This window comes from Talpa europaea (genome assembly GCF_964194135.1).
Source record: "Talpa europaea genome assembly, chromosome: 3".
In the NCBI taxonomy this organism is placed as follows: Eukaryota; Metazoa; Chordata; class Mammalia; order Eulipotyphla; family Talpidae; genus Talpa; species Talpa europaea.
The window spans coordinates 119,762,980-119,784,909 of NC_140069.1; the positions used below are offsets into that span (position 1 = coordinate 119,762,980).

The 21,930-nt window shown below is 37.5% G+C and overlaps 1 protein-coding gene across 32 annotated transcripts in view; it reads right to left on the reverse strand.

Annotated features, from left to right (window-relative positions):
* NRCAM (neuronal cell adhesion molecule) overlaps positions 1 to 21,690 on the reverse strand; it is a gene marked incomplete at both ends in the record, with an annotated part of 71,908 nt that extends 50,218 nt beyond the window's left edge. For 11 of the 32 annotated variants that reach the window (XM_084229934.1, XM_084229939.1, XM_084229930.1 and 8 more), the window contains 10 exons: positions 253 to 384; positions 1,693 to 1,877; positions 5,495 to 5,606; positions 7,403 to 7,459; positions 7,957 to 8,127; positions 13,190 to 13,312; positions 14,384 to 14,580; positions 16,388 to 16,493; positions 19,481 to 19,498; positions 21,585 to 21,690. In XM_084229934.1, the coding sequence (XP_084086060.1) occupies positions 253 to 384; positions 1,693 to 1,877; positions 5,495 to 5,606; positions 7,403 to 7,459; positions 7,957 to 8,127; positions 13,190 to 13,312; positions 14,384 to 14,580; positions 16,388 to 16,493; positions 19,481 to 19,498; positions 21,585 to 21,690 (1,207 nt within the window). The remainder of the gene's footprint in view (positions 1 to 252; positions 385 to 1,692; positions 1,878 to 5,494; positions 5,607 to 7,402; positions 7,460 to 7,956; positions 8,128 to 13,189; positions 13,313 to 14,383; positions 14,581 to 16,387; positions 16,494 to 19,480; positions 19,499 to 21,584) is intronic. The other 21 variants (XM_084229948.1, XM_084229941.1, XM_084229942.1 and 18 more) reach the window with 5 other exon arrangements.
* Between the last annotated feature and the right edge of the window lie 240 nt (positions 21,691 to 21,930).

Sequence of the window (21,930 nt, forward strand, 5' to 3'; positions counted from 1 at the left end):
GCACCAGGCAGCTATCTTACTCTTTAGTTCAGGACATAAACCCTCGGTCTGTCTACTGAATTGGGAATTTAAAGTTATGTAAATTCTTCATAAATGCCATTTAAATTGGTCTTTTTTTCTATTAATTTTTGTCAATTTGTTTGCTTGATCAGCCCAAGAAGAACCCCGAGGGATAGGCAAGTTTCCCCACTGCGCTCCCATGTAGCTATATTCTAAAAATATACTGTAACAAAGCCAATCACAGAAACTTACTTTCTATTGGGACTCCATTCGATAACCAGCTAATTCTGGGCTTGGGGTTGCCATTAGCTCTGCAGATCAGTGTCCCATCCTCTCCTGGGGACAGCACAAGATTTTGAGGTGCCATGATCCAGTATGGGGCCGCTTAATTGAGGAAAGAAAACAATCTGAATCAAAATTAAGTATTCTAGCTAATTTCATATATCAAGTTATTTTAAAAATAAAAATAATATTTTGTAGAACATTTGCTTTATATTTGCAAAAGGATGTTTAAAAAGACTAGTTGACATACATGTGTATTTTTTAGACCCTTAAATTTGTCTTGTTTTACATAAAATTAATCAGACAGCAAAAAAATAACAGGTGTATCTGAGGTTTAGAGTAATTTACAGGTATAGATAGGGTTAACAAACATGCATTTAAAATCTCAACCCCATAGAACACATACAATTATAAAATTAGGAAGCATTTTTAAAAAGCTTCATTTGTGAAAGGTTGCAAAGTTAGTATAGTGTCCCCTAAGCCCTTTCACCCAAACTTTTCTAATATTAACATCTTCACCATGATACACAGTTAGCAAAACAAGAAGTTAACATTAAATTTGCAACATACATTATTTGAATTTCCCCATTTTCCCACTCTCTTATTTCTGCCCCATGACCACACTGTGTTTATGTGTCAAGTCTCCTTCCTAAGTTTCCTCCAATCTTGTAGTTTCTTTCTGTTCTCTTGTCTTTCATGACTTTGAAATTTTTAAAGAGTATTGCCCAATAGGTAGAATATCTTTCAGGTTCAGTTTATTTGATGTTTTCTCATGGTTAGACTGAGGTTTTGAGTGATGGACCTTTCTGATTGCATCATATCAGGGATTACATGGTATCATATGACTTATTACTGGTTATGTTAACCTCAATCACTTGGTTAAGGTGCTATCTGCCAAAATTCTTCACTGCAAAGTCACTATTTCCTGTCTCCATAATATAGTCATTAGAAGTGAGTTACTAAGTCCAGCCCATAGTCAAGTTCCATCTCTATGAAGGAGGGGTAGGAAGAATTTGTGAATTTATATTAAAACTGCCCCACTAATTTTCTTGGGAGAGGGGTTCTTTGAGACTATGCAAATATCCTATTCTTTCTTAAAGTTTCACCCACTAATTTTAGCATTCATAGTGGATCTTTCCTACAGCAGCCAGGGAGTCAAAAGGTGATTTTCTATTTCCCGCATTCCTTCTATATGTTTTGAGATTCTACACAGAAGATTTAAGGGAGCAAATTTTCAGCCTAATTTAGATATATTACAAATAGCAAAGAGAACAGAATAAAGGTTCCTTGAATGTTGACATAAATTGACATTTATTATTATCGAACAATATCATCAAAAGCATATTTAACTGAAGATTTAGTTAAATTGCTCATTAAGCCAAGAACAATGCACTTTAAACAATGATATACCTTTAACTGTGACAGAAATGGTATGATGGATGGCTCCTAATGCATTTTTTGCTATACACTGGTAATTTCCAGAGTCTGCTTCTGAAACCTGAGTGATCTGCAGAGTTTTCTTAAAGTTCCTATAAAATGTTCGGTTGGCTGGCAGCGTTCCATCTTCTTTTATCCAGTAAATAATAGGGGTAGGCCTGATAGGATAAATAAAAAATGATATTACCTAAAAAAAGTTTCTGTGTGACTGCTATTAAGGGTGAATTTTATGCAAATTTATAACAATTCTTTATATAAAGATCATGAGAAACATAGATACGTTAACTAGCATCAGACTTTTATTTCAAAGCTCAGAATCTTATATTTAAATTGGTAAGCTACCATTTTCACATCATCAGAATTGCACTAATTCATACTACACCATAAACACTGACTTCAGAGATGTGAGAACTGTAGTGAGATGCAGTGAAAATTCTGGCATGAGTTACTTTGCCAACGGGACCTAATATTTTCTTCAAAGTTGTTATCTATGGGGAATTTTTGGGAATTCTACAAGAAGGCACTATGTCAATCAAAAGAATTACCCTGAAATGAATGATAGTTAATTTTTATTGGCTAGAGTTAAAAATGTATAGAAAAGGAGCTAATACATATATGTTTGTATGTGTATATATATGTATATATTTGTGCCGGTGAAATTTAACACTAATCACATTTCCATATTAACTGGAAGTTTTTTTCTATTTTATAACAGGGCATTTGACAATGAGAATGAAATAACTGAAAGGAATAGCATTCTTTTTAAAATTGTATTATTAATAATATCTTAAAATATTATACTAGTTGATAAGAATAGATAAAACTCATGTGTTACTCATACCATTTCTTACCTACTTGTTTTTCTTATTAAATTATAACATAAAGAGCCAGATGAAAAACTAGAAGTGAAAAGACTTGTAGTGAAAAGAACTGCTTCAAATTCCCAGCCCTGTACTGAACCTGTTTGCTCTCTGACCTTGGCTCCCTGACCTCTGTGGACCTCAGTTTCCTTAGCAGACTTAATAGGGATAATAATGTTTGTCTTGATCTAATGACTTTAGAATATTTTCCTGAGGGTAATAAATATCGATTCAGTGCAAACATTTATCAAGCACTGAATATAAACCAAGCACTGAGTTGTGGATTGGGAAGGGATAAATGAAAAAAGAATGGCCCAGGCGCTCAAGAAATCACAATATTTGCCATTAGAAATGCAAGTGGGATTAAGTAATTGTGGAATTCTTTGATTTCTTTGATTGCATTAAAATAAGTGAACATATATTTGATGAAAACCTTCTAAAACAAAAAATGCTGAGAAAAAAAATAGAAAATGTGAAATCATTTCAAAAAACTAAAGATATTATCAGCGGACCATGATAGCATGATATAGTGCTTCCTTACAGTCAGATAAATCCACACCTCATAGGCTCTGAAGGTGAGTGGGGATAGGAACTTAACATCATTGCTTACAAATGACTAAGTCATAAATTGTTTGGGAGGCTGACTAATCCACTGAGCAGTAGTTAAGGATTAGAAATACACTGATTCTACGAGTCTCATACTTATTGCCTCGTATGTGATAGAGCCTCATTCTTAGTTTTACAATATTTATGCAATTTTCAAACACCAACCATATTTTAATTTTTTATCTAATATGTCATTCGTGGAGAGGGAATCACTAATTGTGAGAACAAATATCTTTACTTTCAAAAAGGTTAGAAGTTAGTAGAGTAAGCCAGTTTTCCATACAATGAAGGTGAAAGTTGCAGGTGTTTTTTTGTTGGTGGTGTTATATTTTCTGGTGGGGGAGATGGATATTTAAAAAGTCTTTAAGGAGATTTTGCTCATTTTCAGTTACTTGGTAAACTCAAGGGCATGTAGTGTGATTTCCCAACATGGCCAAGAGAGGGCTCCAGTTGCCTCTTGAGACAAAGATACTCCTTGAGGCTAATTCTGAGAAGGAATGTGAGTAACCATGGCAAGGGTAGCACAGATCACAACTTAAGAGGCAAAGTGTTTCTGAGATGTCATTCAATGTTTGCAGCAGAGGAAAAGTACCAATAGTACTTGTTCTGTGCCAGGCATAAGAGGGAACTAAGTAGAAGCTTGCCTCTCATGGGTAACTAACGTAATAGTTGTTCTTGTATCTGAGCCAGGCATTCCTAAAACTCCTGTCAAGGGCACAGGGCTGCTGGGGATGACATCCATTTGGATATGTGCACATAGGAGATATCTGCAAAGAAGAGGGACTTGGCCATGTGACTTTCCAATAGGAAGTAATGTAAGGGACAGTGTCAGCTCCATGGCTAAGTGTAGGCCCTCAGAGGCCATGTTTGCTTCTGATGCTAGGAGAAAGGCCAGAATTAGATCACTAGAAGGATATGAGAGCTCATGATCTGCCCAGCTAACACAACGGATGTCACACTGTGAACCCACAACTGAGGCCCCTGGCAGTGCAACTGGAATGAGTCCACGATAGCACAACTGCCTTGCAGACCTATGGACAACTGATTGATAATAGTTGTTGTTTTTAAGCTGCTAAGTTTATTTTTTATCTTTACCATATGACTGTGTTATTCTAAATTCTTTCTCCCCTTTATTGAAATAACATTGCAGTAAAACATTATGTAGGTTAAATATAATGGTATCAATCATTGAGAATGAACATGTACATATATTACTTTAATGTATGTATATTACCACTGAAAGTTCAAATCTTTATCACCATAGTTCCCTTTTTCCCAATTTGTCCACCATCTTCCGCTGTCCTTCTTATAACCCTAACTGGTCTTACAGTCTACATAGTTTTGTTTTTTTTATATATATATATATATATATTTTTAATAGAGGCATGTTTTATTTATTTATTTTATTTGTTTGTTTGTTTTGTTTTTACATGCACTGGGTACAGTCAGAAGCGCGGGAGGGTGAGAGAATTCACCAGAGCCAGAGCGGGGAGCAGAGCAGGCAGAAGGACCGAAGTACACTGCTGAGGGGAACAGCGGGCGGCAGGAGAGGTCTGTGCGCCATGTGGGACCCTCCTCCGGTGGCCGGGGAGCAGCCGGGGATCGAAGCGGCGCCGCAGAGGCTGCGGGCAGCTTCGCAACCCAACGCTCAACCGCTGCGCCACTGGGGAGGCCCTAAATAGTTATTTTTTATTTATATAGTTCATGTTTGTTTTCTCTGTATATCACACAGGAGTGAAATCATATGGTGTTTCTCTTTCTCTGGCTTATTTCATTAAGCATAATTTCCTCCAGGTCCACCCATGTTGTTGCAAATAACACGAGTCATCTTTTTTATAGCTGAATAGTATTCCACTCCATTCCATGTGAGTGTATTTATGTGCATATCTATCCCACATCTTTATTCATTTGTCAATAAATGGGCACTTGTGCTGTGTTTAAGCTGCTAAGTTTTGAGGTATACTTGTTACACAATAGTAGCAACATAATGCATCCTAAGTATAATCACAGCAAATCATAAGATGATTACTAATACTTATTTGTTTTAAATTTTTTTATTAATGAGGTGCCATTGTTTTACATCCTTGTTAATACTGATACTTATTTCAAAATGAACACATTACATTAACAAAATATTTAACAATAATATGAGAGTCATATGGCCTATTTTGGAAATAATTATAAACTTTTTCTTAATGCTTGATGGAACCAGTGTAAGACAATGACTCTTCCTATGATACTCATGCCTCTCTACCAATCTACTATGTCTTTGTAAGAAACATATATCATGACAGTAAGTGTTGACTCACAGTCCTTCTGCAATGCACTCGAGTGAAAGGACATTTCCTCTTAATTCCTCTTTGTTACTTGCATTGCCTTCTGGAGTTAAAAATGTTGGTGGCCGTTCTCTATTTGATTTAGCTGCAAATAAGAAAATCAATATGCATTAAACATTATGAATATGCATTTCTAGAACACAGTTTACTGTCTAAAAATCTAATCCCTTTTCAAAACCATTTAACATTGATTGTGAAATTTGTCAAACTACACATACACACTTTGTCTCACACACAGCCATCATTCACTCCATTAGCCAGGAACAGAAACAATTTTGGTCACATAAGCACTAAAAGGGAGGGTGAGTTTGCTTTTTGCACATTTCCTTAATTTGGATTAGGTTTTCATGAATGTTCAGTATGTTGGCATGATTTCAAAATGCAGATAGAGAAAGAAAAATCATTTTATCAAACTACCCATCCTTTAAGATTAGTGCTCAGGTCAAAGCCAAAATTAGCTATCTTCTGGAAGACGTTAAGGTTTTCTGAAAGATATGATTATGAAAGGGGTACTTTGGTTTATACTAGGTTTACACATCAAGCCAATTCCATTGATTAATCATGTAAGTAAATCTGAGGTGCATGGCTAACACCTCAAGATACCCAAATGCAAGGTTTATGGAAAACACAAGAGAGTTACTGACACAGGTTGCCCAATTATAGGCCACAAATGAAGAATAATGGTGGAGTTAAATAAGTTGAAATTGGTTTCCTCAGTGAAAAAATAAAGAGGGCTCAAGTCAAAGATCTAGGGAAATTTACACAGGCAAGCTTCTTTTTTTATAGAAACCTTTCCAAAATGTGCCCTTATCTTCTTGGCCTCTCAAAAAGCTTAAGTAGAAATGATACTGTCCAAGGTTCAATAGGCTGGCTGCTTTCAGTACTTCAATGCATTACCTATTGGATGCTCACAAAAACTGACTGAAAAGGTAAGGCATGAATTATTTTCACTTATTAGAAGAAAAATACCAGACAAGGTATTACTTAAGAGAAACTAGAATTTTCCTAAGATTATAGAGATGGGGAAGGAAGCTTACCTCTCTGAAATCACTTAAGGAATGGCTTTGAGGTCCATATTCCTCAAGATTATATTAAGGTAAAATAAATAGGGGCAGGGGCTGTGGCTGTCTACCCAGATTCTTGATGGAACCTTAAAATTTTTATTTCATATCTCAAGGGTGAAAAATTAATAGAGCAAAATTCTGCATTAGAGATAATTAAGAGCACCCCATATCCAGAACCCATTACATGCATTGATAGATTCTATATTGAGAGCCATATTTTCCTTAAGGAAATCAAATTCTTTTCTTTTTAAAAAATTGATGTTAAATGCTCTAGTTTTAAAAAGATTACCCCCATTTAAGATAGTGACTCAATTTTTAACAAAACTAGGAAAAATACTATTATTAATTATATAGATAATGTCATGTGAAAATAAATGGGAAGTGTGATGATTTACTATCAAAATTCACTTAATGTTAGTTGCTAAACGCTACTAAAGCTTTGATGAATTAGCATTACAGCAGCTTAATGTATCTTGCCAATTCTTATTTAGTTCATGAGACAAGTTTATGAACAAGACAAAATAATGAAATATACAATTCTGAACATACATAAAAGATTATTCCAAACTATGTGAGATGATTCTATACATGAGAACAGTTCTTATATAATTTTTATTATTATACACACAACATATAAATGTTTAGTGACATATTTGAAGTCTCAAATTTTATAAGAAACATACATTTATTTTCATGGTATTAAACATATAATTAGGAATTTCATAAGGAAATAAGGTTAAATAGCCATGGAGGTGAAGTTAGTGAACTAAATTCTACAATGAGGAAGGAAATATCAGTTACAATCACCATAACTCACCACCATAAAACTCAGTGTCACTCAAATTAGCAGCTATAGTGTCATTCAATTCATCCACTGAAATAAACAGAATAATATGAAGAATGCACAAAAGTAGGGGAGAAAGATCAAAAAGTACTGGGCAACAAAAGCAAACGTATACAGCAAGGCTGACCAATTGTCAACCTGATCAAGTAAAAAACAGTGCTTTACATTGTACTTGCCTAACTCATAATTCACGCAGCCACCCCCAACCAGTAAGATGTGAGCATATAAACTCAAGCTGCAGAACTACCAATGACGGCATAAAACACAGGCAAATGCTCAGAACACCAAGCAGATTCAGAAAATTATCATGAAAACAGTAAGGGCACTAACAGCAAAAAAGGTAAAATAATGCATTTAAGGTGTGTGTGTTCTTTATAACACATGCCAACACATTAGCAACTATTCACAGGTAGTTTCCAGATCAATAAACCTGTTTACTTCAAAGTGAACAGTATTTAATAGGTAACATATCTTGCACATATTTCTAAACATCACTGAAAGAGAGATTCAGGAAGCTGAACTCTTACCTGAAATCACCTTCACAGAAATAGGTTGCTTCTGCTGTATGGTTTGGGTGTGATTAAATCTGGCATAACAGATATAGTCTTCACGGGTGTCCTCTGGGAGAACATTGGAAAAATATAAGTCTCCATTCAGACCTTGGGAAACCCTCTCACTTTGTGGGAGTCTTTGAAAGGCTAGAGAAAGGCAGAAAGATATCTAGGTCATTCCAGCATAGAATGGCCACTTTCTAACTTAGCAAGACAAATGCATCTATGAATAGTTGTGTGAGATGCACTTTTTTTCTCTATAAAATTCTCTCAGCAAAAGCAAACAACTGAAAGGAAAAAAAAAAAAAAACAAAAAACAACACATTAAAACGCCAAGTGAGCCTGCCCTGAACCCAATTTCTCTGGGGTGGGGAAAGAGATGAGATTGGTGTGTTGTGCAGTGAAAAGTTTTATTAAGCAAGTATAATCCAAAAAATGCTACACATGAATTCAATCTCAATTTGTGACTTTTCCTAGAATTTATTTTATTTTACATCATTCTTCCTTTTTGTACAATGCATGCTTTCTCCTCTCAGGTGTAGTTCCCATACAATTCCCACCACCAATTTGCCTTTGCACCACCACCATAGTCCCTTGTGCTCTTTCCTGCCCTGTTTTGATCCCTCTTCCTCCCCCTCCCCTGCAGAATGTCTCTGATTTATAATTGCTTGTTAATTGTTTTTTAATTTATTATAATTATTTTTTTCCTGATCCCTTGTTTATTGCAGCGCTATTTTCCAACAATTTAAATTAGCCTCCAATTGTTAATCACTCACAGATCCCTCCTCTCAGAAACTGTGTTAAGGAAACATGTTAATGCAGGCTGCCTCTACACATGTGGTCAGAAACCAAATACCTGGGAGTACCTAACAGTCAGCTGAGGCCTGTGCTAGGCATAGGGCATTGAGGGTCCCTGTCGAGCTCAGTTCATGATCTAACTGAAGAACCAGGCAGCAAGTGTTCTATGTGGACAAGGCACAGTGACACAGTGACAGGGCAGAGCTACAGAGTGCTGCGACGTGTCCCGCAGAGGCCTCCCTCACCACCCAGGCTTTTCTTTTCTGAGTTGTCACCTTCTACTATGCAATGTATTTTCTATGCCACACTGACTAGAATTCAAGTTCCAGGAGGACAGAAGAGTGACACCTGCTTTCTCTACTGTTGTGGCACTGGAGCCACACTAGGCCCTTACCAGGAGCTCCATAAATATTCATTGGAAGATTAAATGAATAATTATCAGCACACTGAACTTCCAGTTTCTTTTTTTTATTAAGGATTTGTGCATTGTATTGAAGGTTAATATACAGCCATAAAACATCATAAAAGGTAAATACGTTCAAAAGTTCTTGACAAAACTTCAAGACATAGAGTCTTGAAGATCTTTTTACAGATCTCAGTAGCACCTTAAAGATAATACAAATAGCGCTATGTTGGGTCTGTGTAAATAAAATAACAAACACCACTATAAAACTTGAATTATAAAGACACATGGAAGGAAGACTTTAAGGAAACACTATATCATGTTATCATATTCCACTACTAATATCTTCAGTTTTTCAGAATGATTTCCAATTTTCTACCTCTTTATATTTTCAGCATGTCTTATTTTAGAAGCTATTTTATCAAATATACGTTCACTTATGCTTTGTTCTCTCTTGATCTCTTTTCTCCTTTTTCCTTGATAATTATGCTCTCACTTTCCAGTTTTATGCCTGACAATTTACTTCCTCTTGGGTCCAGTTCAGGGATGGAGAGAGGATTTTCTACACAGGGAGCAAGGGTGGGGTGGGGGGACCACCGATGTATGGTGGATTTCCCCTGGGCTGTTGAACACCCATGGTGAAGCTTCTGACTCAGTTCACAGAGTCTACCCTGGGAGAGTTCTTCAGCTCTGAAGTGAAAGCTAGGAAAAGTAACCATCACAGGGGCCTTTGTCTCCTGGAGGTCTGCATTGTGCTCCTTCTACAGAAGGTGTCTTAGCTACCATGTCACAAGATGCAAGACTATAGGTAAAAGCTAGTAGCTCCCTAACGCAAGAAAAGGTCAGGAAATATGGAGCCAGAGCTTGAAAGACCATTGCTTAGACATGTTACCAAGTTCTTAATCAAGATGGGGGTTTGGTTGGCAGTTGTAAATTTGTGGTTTTAAGCTGGTAATGCCTGGGACAAAGGTCGTTTTAAAAACCAGCTCAAAAAATAATGTACATTTATTTAATGACTACAAGAGGTTAAAGATAAGCATACATTTATTTCTCCCATTTCATCTGTTGCATTTTATTATTACTATTATTATTATGTTTGTATGTGTAGAAGAATTAGGATGTAGGCCAGAGATATGGAGTGAGAGGATTCACCAGGGACAGAGCAGAACAGGTAGATTTACACTGCTGAAGGGAGCAGTGGGCAAGGCAGGAGAGGTCTGCTGCACCATGTGGGTTAGCTCCCTAGCTGGATATCGAACTCAAGATATAGTGGTGACAAGGCTGAGACTCAACACCCTAGGCCACCAGGGAGGCCCCCGTTGTATTTTATTATTGATGGGTGATAGGAGAGCAAATGAAAGTGAATGGGACTTCACGAGGATGATAATGCTTTGCTCTCTGAGTTCCTTTGTATATTTGTAAAAATAATATATGCAGATAGTAATAACTTTATAAAAATCATTTTGCAAGAAGAAAATGACTTCAGAGTTAGAGATTTGAATTTTTTCTCATATTCCAGATGCAATATTATTCAAAAGGTCCAGATGCTTTGTCAACAGCCTCCAATTATGTAAATGGCATAGCCAGCAGTGCAATGTGGGAAAAATCACATATCGGATGATTTTGAGATTTTTATATGTAGACGTCTCTTTATTAAGTGGAAAGGTAATCATTTCTGAGTAAGAACAAAGAACCAAACTGGGTCTCATTTTAGCAGTGACATTTGCAGATTGTTATTTTTGAAGCCATACATTTTACTTGTACTCATTTACATTTTGTTACTTATTCTTACAGATTCTGCAAAAGCTGTGATGTAATCATAGGAAAATAGGCTTGTGCCTTTATTCATTTACATATTTATTTTCTATATTGTGATATTTTCTCTGAATACTTTCATACAAATGTCAAAAATGGAAATTAAACATTACAGATAAATTTTATGTTTAATAGTAAGTATAGCCTGTGATTTTAGAGAAATATGTATCACCGAGAATAGAATACATTCCCTACAAATATTTTGCATTCATTACCACCATTCCATGTGGCCACATGTGACTTCCATGTGGCCAAATTCCATGTCATTTCTAATTTTCAAGTTGTCTGACCTCTCAGCAGCATTTGAAACACTTGATTGTTCTGTCCTTTTGACACTCTATTCACTTCCTCCCGGGGGCACCCCTCTCAATTTGTTCTTTTCTTACCTCAGGGCCTGTTCCTTCTCACATCCTTAGCTGTTTTCTCCCTAAGTGCTGAGTCTCCAGAAATCCTGGCCTCAGCTCCCCAGGCTCTGCTTCTTTCCTCTTGTACTCTCTTTCTCCACTCCCTCATCCTGCCTCTCAAAAGCATCTAAGCACAGATACTCATCAGTGCTGACAGAGCCCAGAGTCTGCCTTAATACAGCTCTGACGCCTGCTGGGAACTCCACATCAACGTCCACAGCCCTCTCACACCCAAGCCCCCAGTTTCCTCGTCTCTAAGCAGAACCATGTGCTACTTCTAAGGAAACATGCTAACCTACTAGCCCAGGAGCTTTGGGGGAACAAATGCAGGGTGGAAGAGGCAGAGAAACACTTCCCTCAAGAATGGGGACGGGGGCCTCCCCTGGCGGTGCAGGCAGTTGAGCATAGCACTGTGGAGCTGTCCACAGCCTCTGCGGCTCTGGTTCAATCCCCGGCCGCCGGAGAGGGTCCCACATGGCGTGGCAGACCTCTCCTGTTGCGCCTGCTGCTCCCCTCAGCAGTGTATTTCGTCAGTCTGCCTGTTCTGTTCCCTGCTCTGTCTCTGGTGAATCCTCTCATTCTCCCCTGCGTCTGGTCTGGCCTATATCCCAGTTCTTGTATAAATAAATAAATCTTAAAAAAAAAAAAAAAAAAGAATGGGGACAGTGTGGACAAATGGCACAATAGCTAATGTATCAGTTCCCTGTGCTTTGGTTTCCTTATCTAAAATGTGGAAGGGGCAGTTGGGCATGCTTCAGAGGCTTGCTGTTAAAAACTAATGGCATAACCTATACAAAGTCCTCTGCAAAGAGACTAGCACTTAGCAAATGTCCAATAAATGTTACCTGTTGTTGAGATTAAAAAATAAAAAAATCAGCATGGAAAAATATAACACCTTCAAAACACTTGGAGTCCTCCCTTCTATGGAGTTTCTGCTGTTTCAGAAAACAGAAATTTCATTTTACCACTTGTTTATTCTCCAGACTTATAATTCATAATTCTCTGTAATTCCTCTGTTTCATTCCGCCCCCCCCCCCTCACCCTCCCACCACCATCCCTACTCCAAAAAATTCTGGAGAATCTGCTTTCAAGATAGATGTGGAATCTGGGCATTTTTTACCCACTTGCCAAGTTCGAATGACCATCAACTCTTGCATAGCAGTAGCTTCCTACTGGGTCTTCATCCCCTTCTTCTCTAGAGTGTACTCACAAGAACTGAAGTGATGTTATACTATCCACTAAATTTCCAGTAAAGTCACTGTTTAATGTCTCAGAGCAAAGGTCAAACCAGGTTTACCTGGTCTGCACACATGGTCTCCCTGCAGGTCTGTGCACACACCAGGGTGTTCCTGCCATGTGTGAAGGCACCAGTGTTCTCTTGCCCCCAGATATTTAGGGGCATGCCTTACTCTCTTATTCCTTTAGGACTCTGCTCAAAACTCTGCTTTATTTTTTTTCATAGCACTTTTGCCAATGGACACCTATTTTCCAAATTCACTTAATCTTCCTCACCTCATCCTCCACCCCTATTTACTTGACTGCAAAGAATGTAAGTTCAATGAGAAGGGGGATTTGGTTCATTTAGACCAGTGCCTGGTACATTGCAGGTGCTCAATTAAATCAAGTGAATTAATGAAAGTAAATGTTATTTCATTCAGTAAGCATTCATTTCCCCAGGCATGTGTAAAACATTTCACAAACATTTCTTGAATCACAAGAAGTAATGTTATTATGATGGCAAATAACATAAGACTTATGAAGAAAGAAAGTTTATACTTTCAAAACTTACAATTATCCATCCAGAATATTATAGGTGGTGGTAATCCAATTGGGGGTCTGCAAGGAAGTACTAAAGAGTGGCCATTTTGAAGTATTATTGGTTCAAGTTTTTCTTTGGTCCACAATGGTGATCCTGTGATATAAAACAGTATCTTCTAAGTTAATGCCGTATTAAAAAAAACTGAAAGCACTAGAAAGAAAGGCAAACAGCTTTGGGGCAAATGGTAACTCAGGACATGTGTATGTTAAAATAATGAGAAAATAATTCTTAAATACAGTGTGAAATTAAAAAAAATGGCAACTTTCATGCACTGACAGTAATAGCATAAATTCAGAGTCAGTGAACCATGTCTAAGAACTAATGTTAAACAGATAATTAAGAAGAGACATAGTATTTTTACAAGTATGTTCTTCATAAAATAATGGAAAATAAACAAATAAATGTATGCCTATAGCTTTGAATAGCAGAGTATTACATATATGTATACTTATTTATAAGACTAAGAAGACAGAAAACACGACATGTTGATAAGTCAGGAAAGATTATAAAATTGTAATTCAGAATAAGCTTGTTTTAAGCACATACTTACATAGATACAGATCTACCTAGAAAAAAATGGAACGAGTATCTGGGCAGTACTTATTTCTTTGAATAGAAGAGTTCACAAGTAATTTTTATATTTCGATTTTGTTTATTTTTAAATAATTTTTTCTATAATGAACATGTTATACAAGTAAAAAAAACATTTTTAACAATGACCAGAGCTGTAAATAATCACTTTTCTTTAAGGACATACTCTGGAAGTCATCGAGAAGATTTGGGTGCTGACCACTGCAAAGAGAGTCATTAACAACAAGGTGGTGAGGTCACTGTATCACCAGTGAAATTTTTAAACAAAAATGTTTAAAACAATACTTACACCTCAATTATCTGGCTATAGAATGTTCATTTGTATACAAGATGGTGAGAAATAATTAGATCAATTATTACAGACTTGTATAAAAGACACATCGGATTGGAAAACCATTAGGCTGACAAACATGTTTGGTAAAGTGGAAAGGATCATTAATTTTCATGCAAAACAAAGAGTATTGGAACCAATGTCATTGCTTTTTTGTAATAGCATTTGGATAATTAATAGATGCTGAGTCTTGGAGCAAAATCTGAAAAAGGATTTTTGTTTGGCCGACGAGTCCTACTTACTAGATGGTCGGACAACAATGTTGTTGGAAATTGCAGCTCCGCGTTCATTCCTGGCTGTACACTGATAGACCCCTTCATAGGCCTCTGCTTTCCCTTCACTCATGATGTTTATTATGAGGGTTCCTGAGCCAGGCTTCATCGTGACAAGAGGGTCTTTATCTATGTCAAAATGGGTCCCATTTCGGGTCCATGAGAAACTGCGCAACACAATTAAGAATTAAATTTGTTGAAGGTTCAGAAGAACAAGATGGCTTACTCTTTAACAAATTCCCAGCAGTTTTATGGGTTTCTAGAAATAGTTGTTAGATTTTAATATTCAGTAAAAAAGTAGTAGGCACCATACCTAAAAGGGTCATTGAGTCATGACTTAGAAAAGTCATACATCTTAAGGTACAAGCCTTTATGGGAACAAGTCAAGATATGAAATCAACTTGGCAAACCGATTGCCCATCATATTTCTAGGAAAACACAGGAAGTGATCTCCCAGTCACATACTCTTGGAGACTGATTAGCATTTTTATTGTGAACTCCATTGTCCAAAGAGTTGAAAACCTGTCTATAAAAATCTGCTCTGGACTAAAATATGACAAGAAAATTCCCCAAGAGTACTATGTAAGTTTATGTTTACAAGCGATCAGGCAAGTTTCAAATTATCAAAATGCAAAGTGTATGCCAGGAGGAAGGGAAGAAATGTGAGTTCAAAGGTGTTTTAAATGTTGGTTATTAAAAGTAGTAATTTCATATGAAATATATTTTTTAAATTTTTAATTCTAGAGTTATGAATTTCCTAGGAAATATTTCAAAATCTCAACTGAAATGCTCTGTTTTATTTATACAAAAGATTGAATTCTATAAAAGTCATAGGGCTCGTATAATTAAATACTTTAAAACTGGTCCCAAGTCAACAAGGACCATGCTCATACAATGGCAGGGATCTCCAAACTGTACTGTGTTTAGACCCGGTTAGATATTTCTTCCCACTCTGTGGCCTTACAGCGGTGGTTGTTCACAACTGCTACGGTGAGAGGTAGTAGTTGGTGCTACTGGCACATAATAGGTAGAAACCAGGGATGTTGCTGACTATCTTACAATGCATAAGACAACTCCTGTCCACACACAAAAAATTACCCCGCTCAAAAATATCAATTGTGGTGGGGTAGAGAAACCCTGCCTTACAGAGTGTTCAGTAGTATTTAAGGGTAAAACTTAAGGGAAATTCCATCAGAGGAAAGCACCAAAGTGTTTGAGTGGAAACCCTAGTGGAAACTCTACTAGAAACAGTGTTTCTAATAATGTTTTGATTCAAACCTTTGATGGAAATGTCTGACATACTGGATTTAGTACTTTTTTTTTTCTGAGGTACCAGTCTGTGACAGTTTGAATAGGCTACTAATAGATAAACTGAGAAATAAACTATGTAGGAACTCTCACTTCTTTATTCCTTAAAAGTCCACATTATGGATTTTAATAAAAATCCAACTCTCCCAAACACCCTTCTATTACTGGACATGTGACAGGTCATGTAATTAGCTGTGGAAACTTGGAAAGCAGCGCTGCTGGGCACCAGGTGTTCACCTCTAACATAAATTGGCTGGACCAGTTAATCTCTAATGTGCTGCCAAGATCCATATGAAGACCCCTTAGTACTGAAGTCTGCCAAGTTTGGAAAAGCATTTAGGTAGGACTCTTACACTTCTCTAGAGCCAGTAGGGATCTTGGATGTCATCAAATTCAACTTCTTTATTTTACAGATAGAGAAATTGAGAAAAGGAATTTTCCCATATCACAGACCATTAGAAGGCTTTTTTTCATATTCCTCTACAATGTTTGAGCATTTCACAGAAGGGTCGGAGTACAGAAATGCAAGAATGTTGGCTTCGAGAAGCACAAATGCACTTTAATCAAGCAGAAAGACAAAAAGAGATATGTGGGACCTGAAATTAATTTCAAAATTAGTATCAGTGATTACTTTTAGTCCTGTAACAAAACAGAAAGCACACCCACCTTGGAGGAGGTTTCCCTTTGGCCTCACACTGAATGACAATATTCTCCCGGGGGTCAATAATATAATCTTTTGGAGACTGTTGAGTAATGGTTGGAGGTTGTACCACTTCATTGTAGAAAGAAGAATGTAAAGAAATAAATAATTTATATCATAATAGCAATCATTTTTTCTATGTCAAAATACCTGACCCTAAACTAAATATGCTCCAAATACTTTCAGTAATTTCTATTGTGGCTGTACATACCTCAGTAGATTTTTAACTAAAATTTTTCTAAAAATTCAAAATTGAGATACAATTTCCTTTTGGTGCCTTTATATGCACTCACAAAGCCAATTTTCCCGCACTACAAGTTTGGGAAAATAATTACTATTGTAAGTCTAATATAAAGAGAGCTTCTTTTCTGATGTAACAATGAGAAATTTCTTGGATTCCTTTGATTCAAATGAGCCTTTCAATGAAATTAAAATTATGAGCTAAATATGTGAGAGTAACTGACTTATAGGATGAGTGTGCTCATATAATTGTGTATATATATATATATATATATATATATAGAGAGAGAGAGAGAGAGAGAGAGAGAAAGAGAACAAATAAATCTGAAAAACTTATTTCTAAAAGACAGAGATTTAACATGTCTTAGTAGAGCCAGGAGGTGGGTAGCTAGTAGGAACAGATAAAACCATCTTATTTAGAAGATAAGTAGAATTGGGAAGTTTTCTACTAAAGGAGACACTCTTCAAAATAGTGTCTGACCATTTATTATTAAATTATGTGGAGAAACTGTCTGAAGAAGAACAATTTAATCGGAACAGCTGAACATGCAAGGTTCAATCATTCTAAGATCACCATGTTCTTCCTGTGAAATCAGAATCACAGAATCATAGGGTTGTACATAAGAGAAAGGGTCTCCTTTTCTTACTCAGGGCAGCAAAATGGCTTGACGAGGGAGGAAGAAGGCAAAGAGGAGAACTAAACTGCCTGGTAGAAGCCATTGCCTTGTACAACTCCAGAGAAAGCTGCCCAGGTAGATGGGTAGCTCTCAACCAGGGGCAATTTGCTCCCACCCCTTAGGGGACATCTGACCGTATCTAGAAAAGATTTTGATTGTCACCACTGAGGGTGGGGGGTGGTGCTGGTGTCCAATAGGTAGAGGCTGAAGATGCTGCTAACTATCTTACAATGTACAGGACAGCTCCCCAAACACTGAACTGGGCCCAAATGTGCAGCACTGAAGCTGAGAAACCTGGCCCAGAATTGATGTGAATGGTACCCTAGAGTAGTGCAAGGCAGTAGCCCTGCTCAGGTGCTTTGCTCTGTCTGCATCATGCAACTGACCCCAAGTTTCTCTTAGACTCTCACTTCCCTTTCTTGCTCTTTCCTGCTCTGGATTAGTTAAGGGTTTCATCTTTTGGATCTTCCCTTTGCTCTTCTCCCACGTGCTTTCTTTGTGAAACCTCTTATACCTGCCAGCCAAGCCTTTCCAAAGTTTAATATTTGCCCTCTGAGCTTGTCTTTCTTTACTCTAGTTCATTGCTGATACTAAATTTACCACTTCCATGTCCAGTGTTTTATACATCTGCAAACATGGCTTGTTCTCTTGCCTTGTCTCCAGTCTTATTGGTGTCCACCAGACATCTCTTACTAACATCCAAGTAACACCTAAAATATAGATCAAAAACTAAATACATTATTTTCATCACTTATGGTGCACCTGTCACATACAATGATATTGGACAGTAGCAACTGCCCTACTTCAGCAAGATACACCCCCCCCAGTTCCCACCACATACAGAGAACCTCATCCTTGGTTCCAGCCCTGTCAGTTCCCAGTGCTAGCTGGCAGTTTGGTATAATGGTTAAGAACTAGTCTGTTTATTTTTTTTCTTACCAGCTGGAAGATTTTAGCACATTTCTTGACTTCTGTGAACCCTACTTTCGGGATTAACAAGTAGTTATCTACCACCTAACATCACTAGAAAGGTTAGCTAAAAACAATTTACGTAAAATTCCTATACATTGCAATGCCACAATGGTTCACAGATGTTAGCTGTTTTTAATTAATATCATATTCATTTATATTTAGGCCACCTTCACCTCTGAGTGATCCTTTAGACTCCGGGAGTATAGAGTTTGGGGTGAAGGGAGAAAAGCCCAGATATGGAATTCCATATCCAGGTAATGGTGGACACATGGTGGACACATGGTGGACACAGGTGATGGGCGAGGGGATTCTTAGGACTGATTCAGTCTATTTCCTTCTGCTTTTCTGCAAGTGAAAGAGATGCAAGTCTGGAGGTTTCAGAGACAGAACCCAAAGATCTCTCTTTCATGTGTCTGCAACAGAGCACCTGCCCCTCCTAACTGCTCGGATTCACTGTACATCCACACCTCTTTGAACAGTGCTTAGGTCACCTGGCAACTAACAAATAATTTGATGTAATCTAGAACAAGGGTATTTCACACAAATTCCCTGAACAATCTAATGCCTGGAAACTGTTTTTGTTAGACAGCAGAAGCTGCCCAACTGTGAGAGGCAGCTGAAGTTTCCACTGAGAGCAAACCACTCAGAAAAGATGTGAGTGGGGCTGCTGACTTGTTTTTTGGCACACTTTAACAGTGCTCAGATCTGCTAGGCCATTACAGTGGTGACACCTAGAAACATTAGTCTGCATAGTCCGGCAGGCTGAATGGGAGTAAGACGGCATATAGCTGCCAACCACCCACCTGCTTAAAAACACGGAAAGAGGTGTCTTCATTCCAGCAAGCATTTAATAGCATTTAGTGATTCTCTCCAAATTTTGTGAATTTTCTCATTGAGTTACATCAGATGTGAATCAAGCTTAGAAGTTAGTAGAGCAGAATATTGGTAAAGAAAAAGACTAACACCCAAGTCTCCAGAATGCATGCAGGGAATATATTATATGTTCTTCTTGGAATTTAAATGTACTGTTTAGTCACAGGAATGTTACACATGCTTAAAAAGACATTAGTCACAAAACATAACATTATGCATTTAAGTCATAGTATTAATTCAAAAACAAAGACACAGTCAAATGCTCACACCGCCTAGTAAGTACAGAAAGACACTTACAGTCTTCAAGAAGTTTTGCTTTTCCCCCATCAATATCAGCAGGTGAGTGGGCAAACAGGATTAAAGAAAACCAGATGTTAGTAATAAGAACGCTAGAACCCTGAAGATAAAAGGGGCATTTTTCTATTTCATTTGCCCTAAAAATACATTATAGCAAAGACTGAAATTGTGAAGTTGCAAGAGAATGTCCCATTATTGGTTTTGTTTATTCCTGTAGCACCTACCCCACATGAGCATATGGAAGAACAAAAGGAATGCTGTAGGCAAAAAATGATTCCTCGGGAACAGGAATGAATAATTCCATTCCATATGAGTTGTGCCGGACAAGTAATTATGTTCAATTTGAAAAATAGCTGAAATCTGCAATTAATCTGAGTTGTCACATTCTGTGTCATGTCTGATGCTATTATCCCAGACATCACAATGCCCATGGTAATAACACCTAAAATAGGACACTGCTACAATGACAAGGCTCCACACAAGGCAAGTCCAACATTGGTTTTTGGTTTTTATATTTCCACAGTTAATCCCCAAGTCAGCAATTGAATTTTTCAGACTGTTAGCATATTTCTGGTGCAAAATTCCTCAATTACCCAGGGTTGCTAGTACCCACACCAAGGAGCAATTCATATAGAAGGGGTAAGAGGAAAAAGGGCAGGGAAGAAATTACATTAGCATGTAGTTCAAAGGATTCTGCAGTGCTGCTTGCCATTACTACTTGCAAAGGTTAATGCAGAAGTGCCTGGGTTATTCGTGACTTTCTTTTCATCATGGTTATGCCTCTTCTCCATTAGCAGCGATAATTGAGTTAGCCGTAGGTGACTGTTTTCCTCTGATTGTTAGATTGAGCAGTCAGATTAAGGGGGAATATATTTAACACAAGAGAGAACAATAACATTTCTCTCAAGTGCTTTTCTCTCTTTTGTATATCTTAAGGCAAATGCTTACGTAGACCTTTTCACTCTACTGGCTAAAGCAATCCTATCTTCTTTCTGAAAGCTGAAATTAAGGTCACTGAATATTTTTTTAAATAAGGAAATAAATTGTTTTTTTGTGTGCTTTAGACTGGAATCAACAAAGTGTGGTGCAAACCACATCTCTTCTTAATGTCACCCTACTGGTAGTTGCAACTTCCTTGGCAAAAACTGACATCTCAACAACTGAACAGCCCAGAGAAAGTGCTATCTTCTTTGCACCTTGGAAAGCCTGCCAAACAGATGTTCTATTCAGGAAGCTAATGGATTTAAAGAGGTCATGCAGATTAGGGATAAAGGATAAATCAATTCTGAAGTACAGTAATTGTCCAGATTTGATATTCTGCTTTCCATTGCAGGAAGAAGAGACAAGTTGGAATCTAGCATTATCTTTACTTTTCACAAATGGGCCATTCAGACCTGGGCGAGCACAGCATAAGCTTTTCTATCAGCAAATAAGTGGGCTAACATAGGCAGTTACGTGGTACCTTTTAAATAGCTCTCTTGCAAGTTTATATCTTGATCTTTGTGCTTTTTAAACAAACAAAGACCACTCAGTAGGCTTTACATGAAATACCTTTCCTAGATTCAGATGCATATTTAAGATTCAAAATTTGAGAGTCAATTGCCTTGTCTGTATCATGAGAAATAAATTATGGGTATTTGGGGATACAGAGGGTTGGCTGAGAGACCATCCCCCATCATTTCAAGGGCACTCAGCTTGTGAAGGGAGAGAATGGAGAAACAAAGAGGGACCAGTGGGGAAGTCTCCCTGACTGTTGTAAAGTGGGATTCATATCGTTTTCTTGTAGGCCAGCTTTGTAAAGAGTCCCCTGTTGGGAGGATCAGGGCAGTCCACAAGTCCCTCTCAGGGAATCTTTTCCATGGTTCACAAAAGGCATCTGGTGGGAAGATAATGATAGGGAGGATAATGTGTCTGACCATTTCAATGGACATTTTCTAGGGTGTGATGCTTTATAAACACCAGGTGCTAAAGGTAAAACCCAAATTAATTTTGATTAGCTTTTCAGTATCACACAGACACCTTCCATTCACACAGTTCGGAGTGATGGTAACTGCCAGGGAGGCTTGAATCCCGGTCCTAATAGCTTTTAAATGTTAATACTTACGATCAAGGGGTACTTCCAGTGCACTAATCATCTGGCACAGGAAAAGAACCAGGGGCACTCTGCCTGCAGATAAGCACTTCTTTTTCGGCATTATTTTAAGCTGCATTAGCTTAACTCCTGCTGAGACCCACAAACTGAATTTCCTTTTCTTCTTCCACAAAAGCTTTGCGTGCAATGTTTAAATAATTTTCACACAGGGAACTGAAAAAGGACAGAATAAGAATGATAGCACATTAGAAGGGAGGAAATGAAGAGTGGAAGTCTGCAGTACAGAAAATCAGTTCTGTATTATACATGAACTCTAAATTGAAGCTGACTTTTAAATATTTAACTCTCAAGGCTGGGA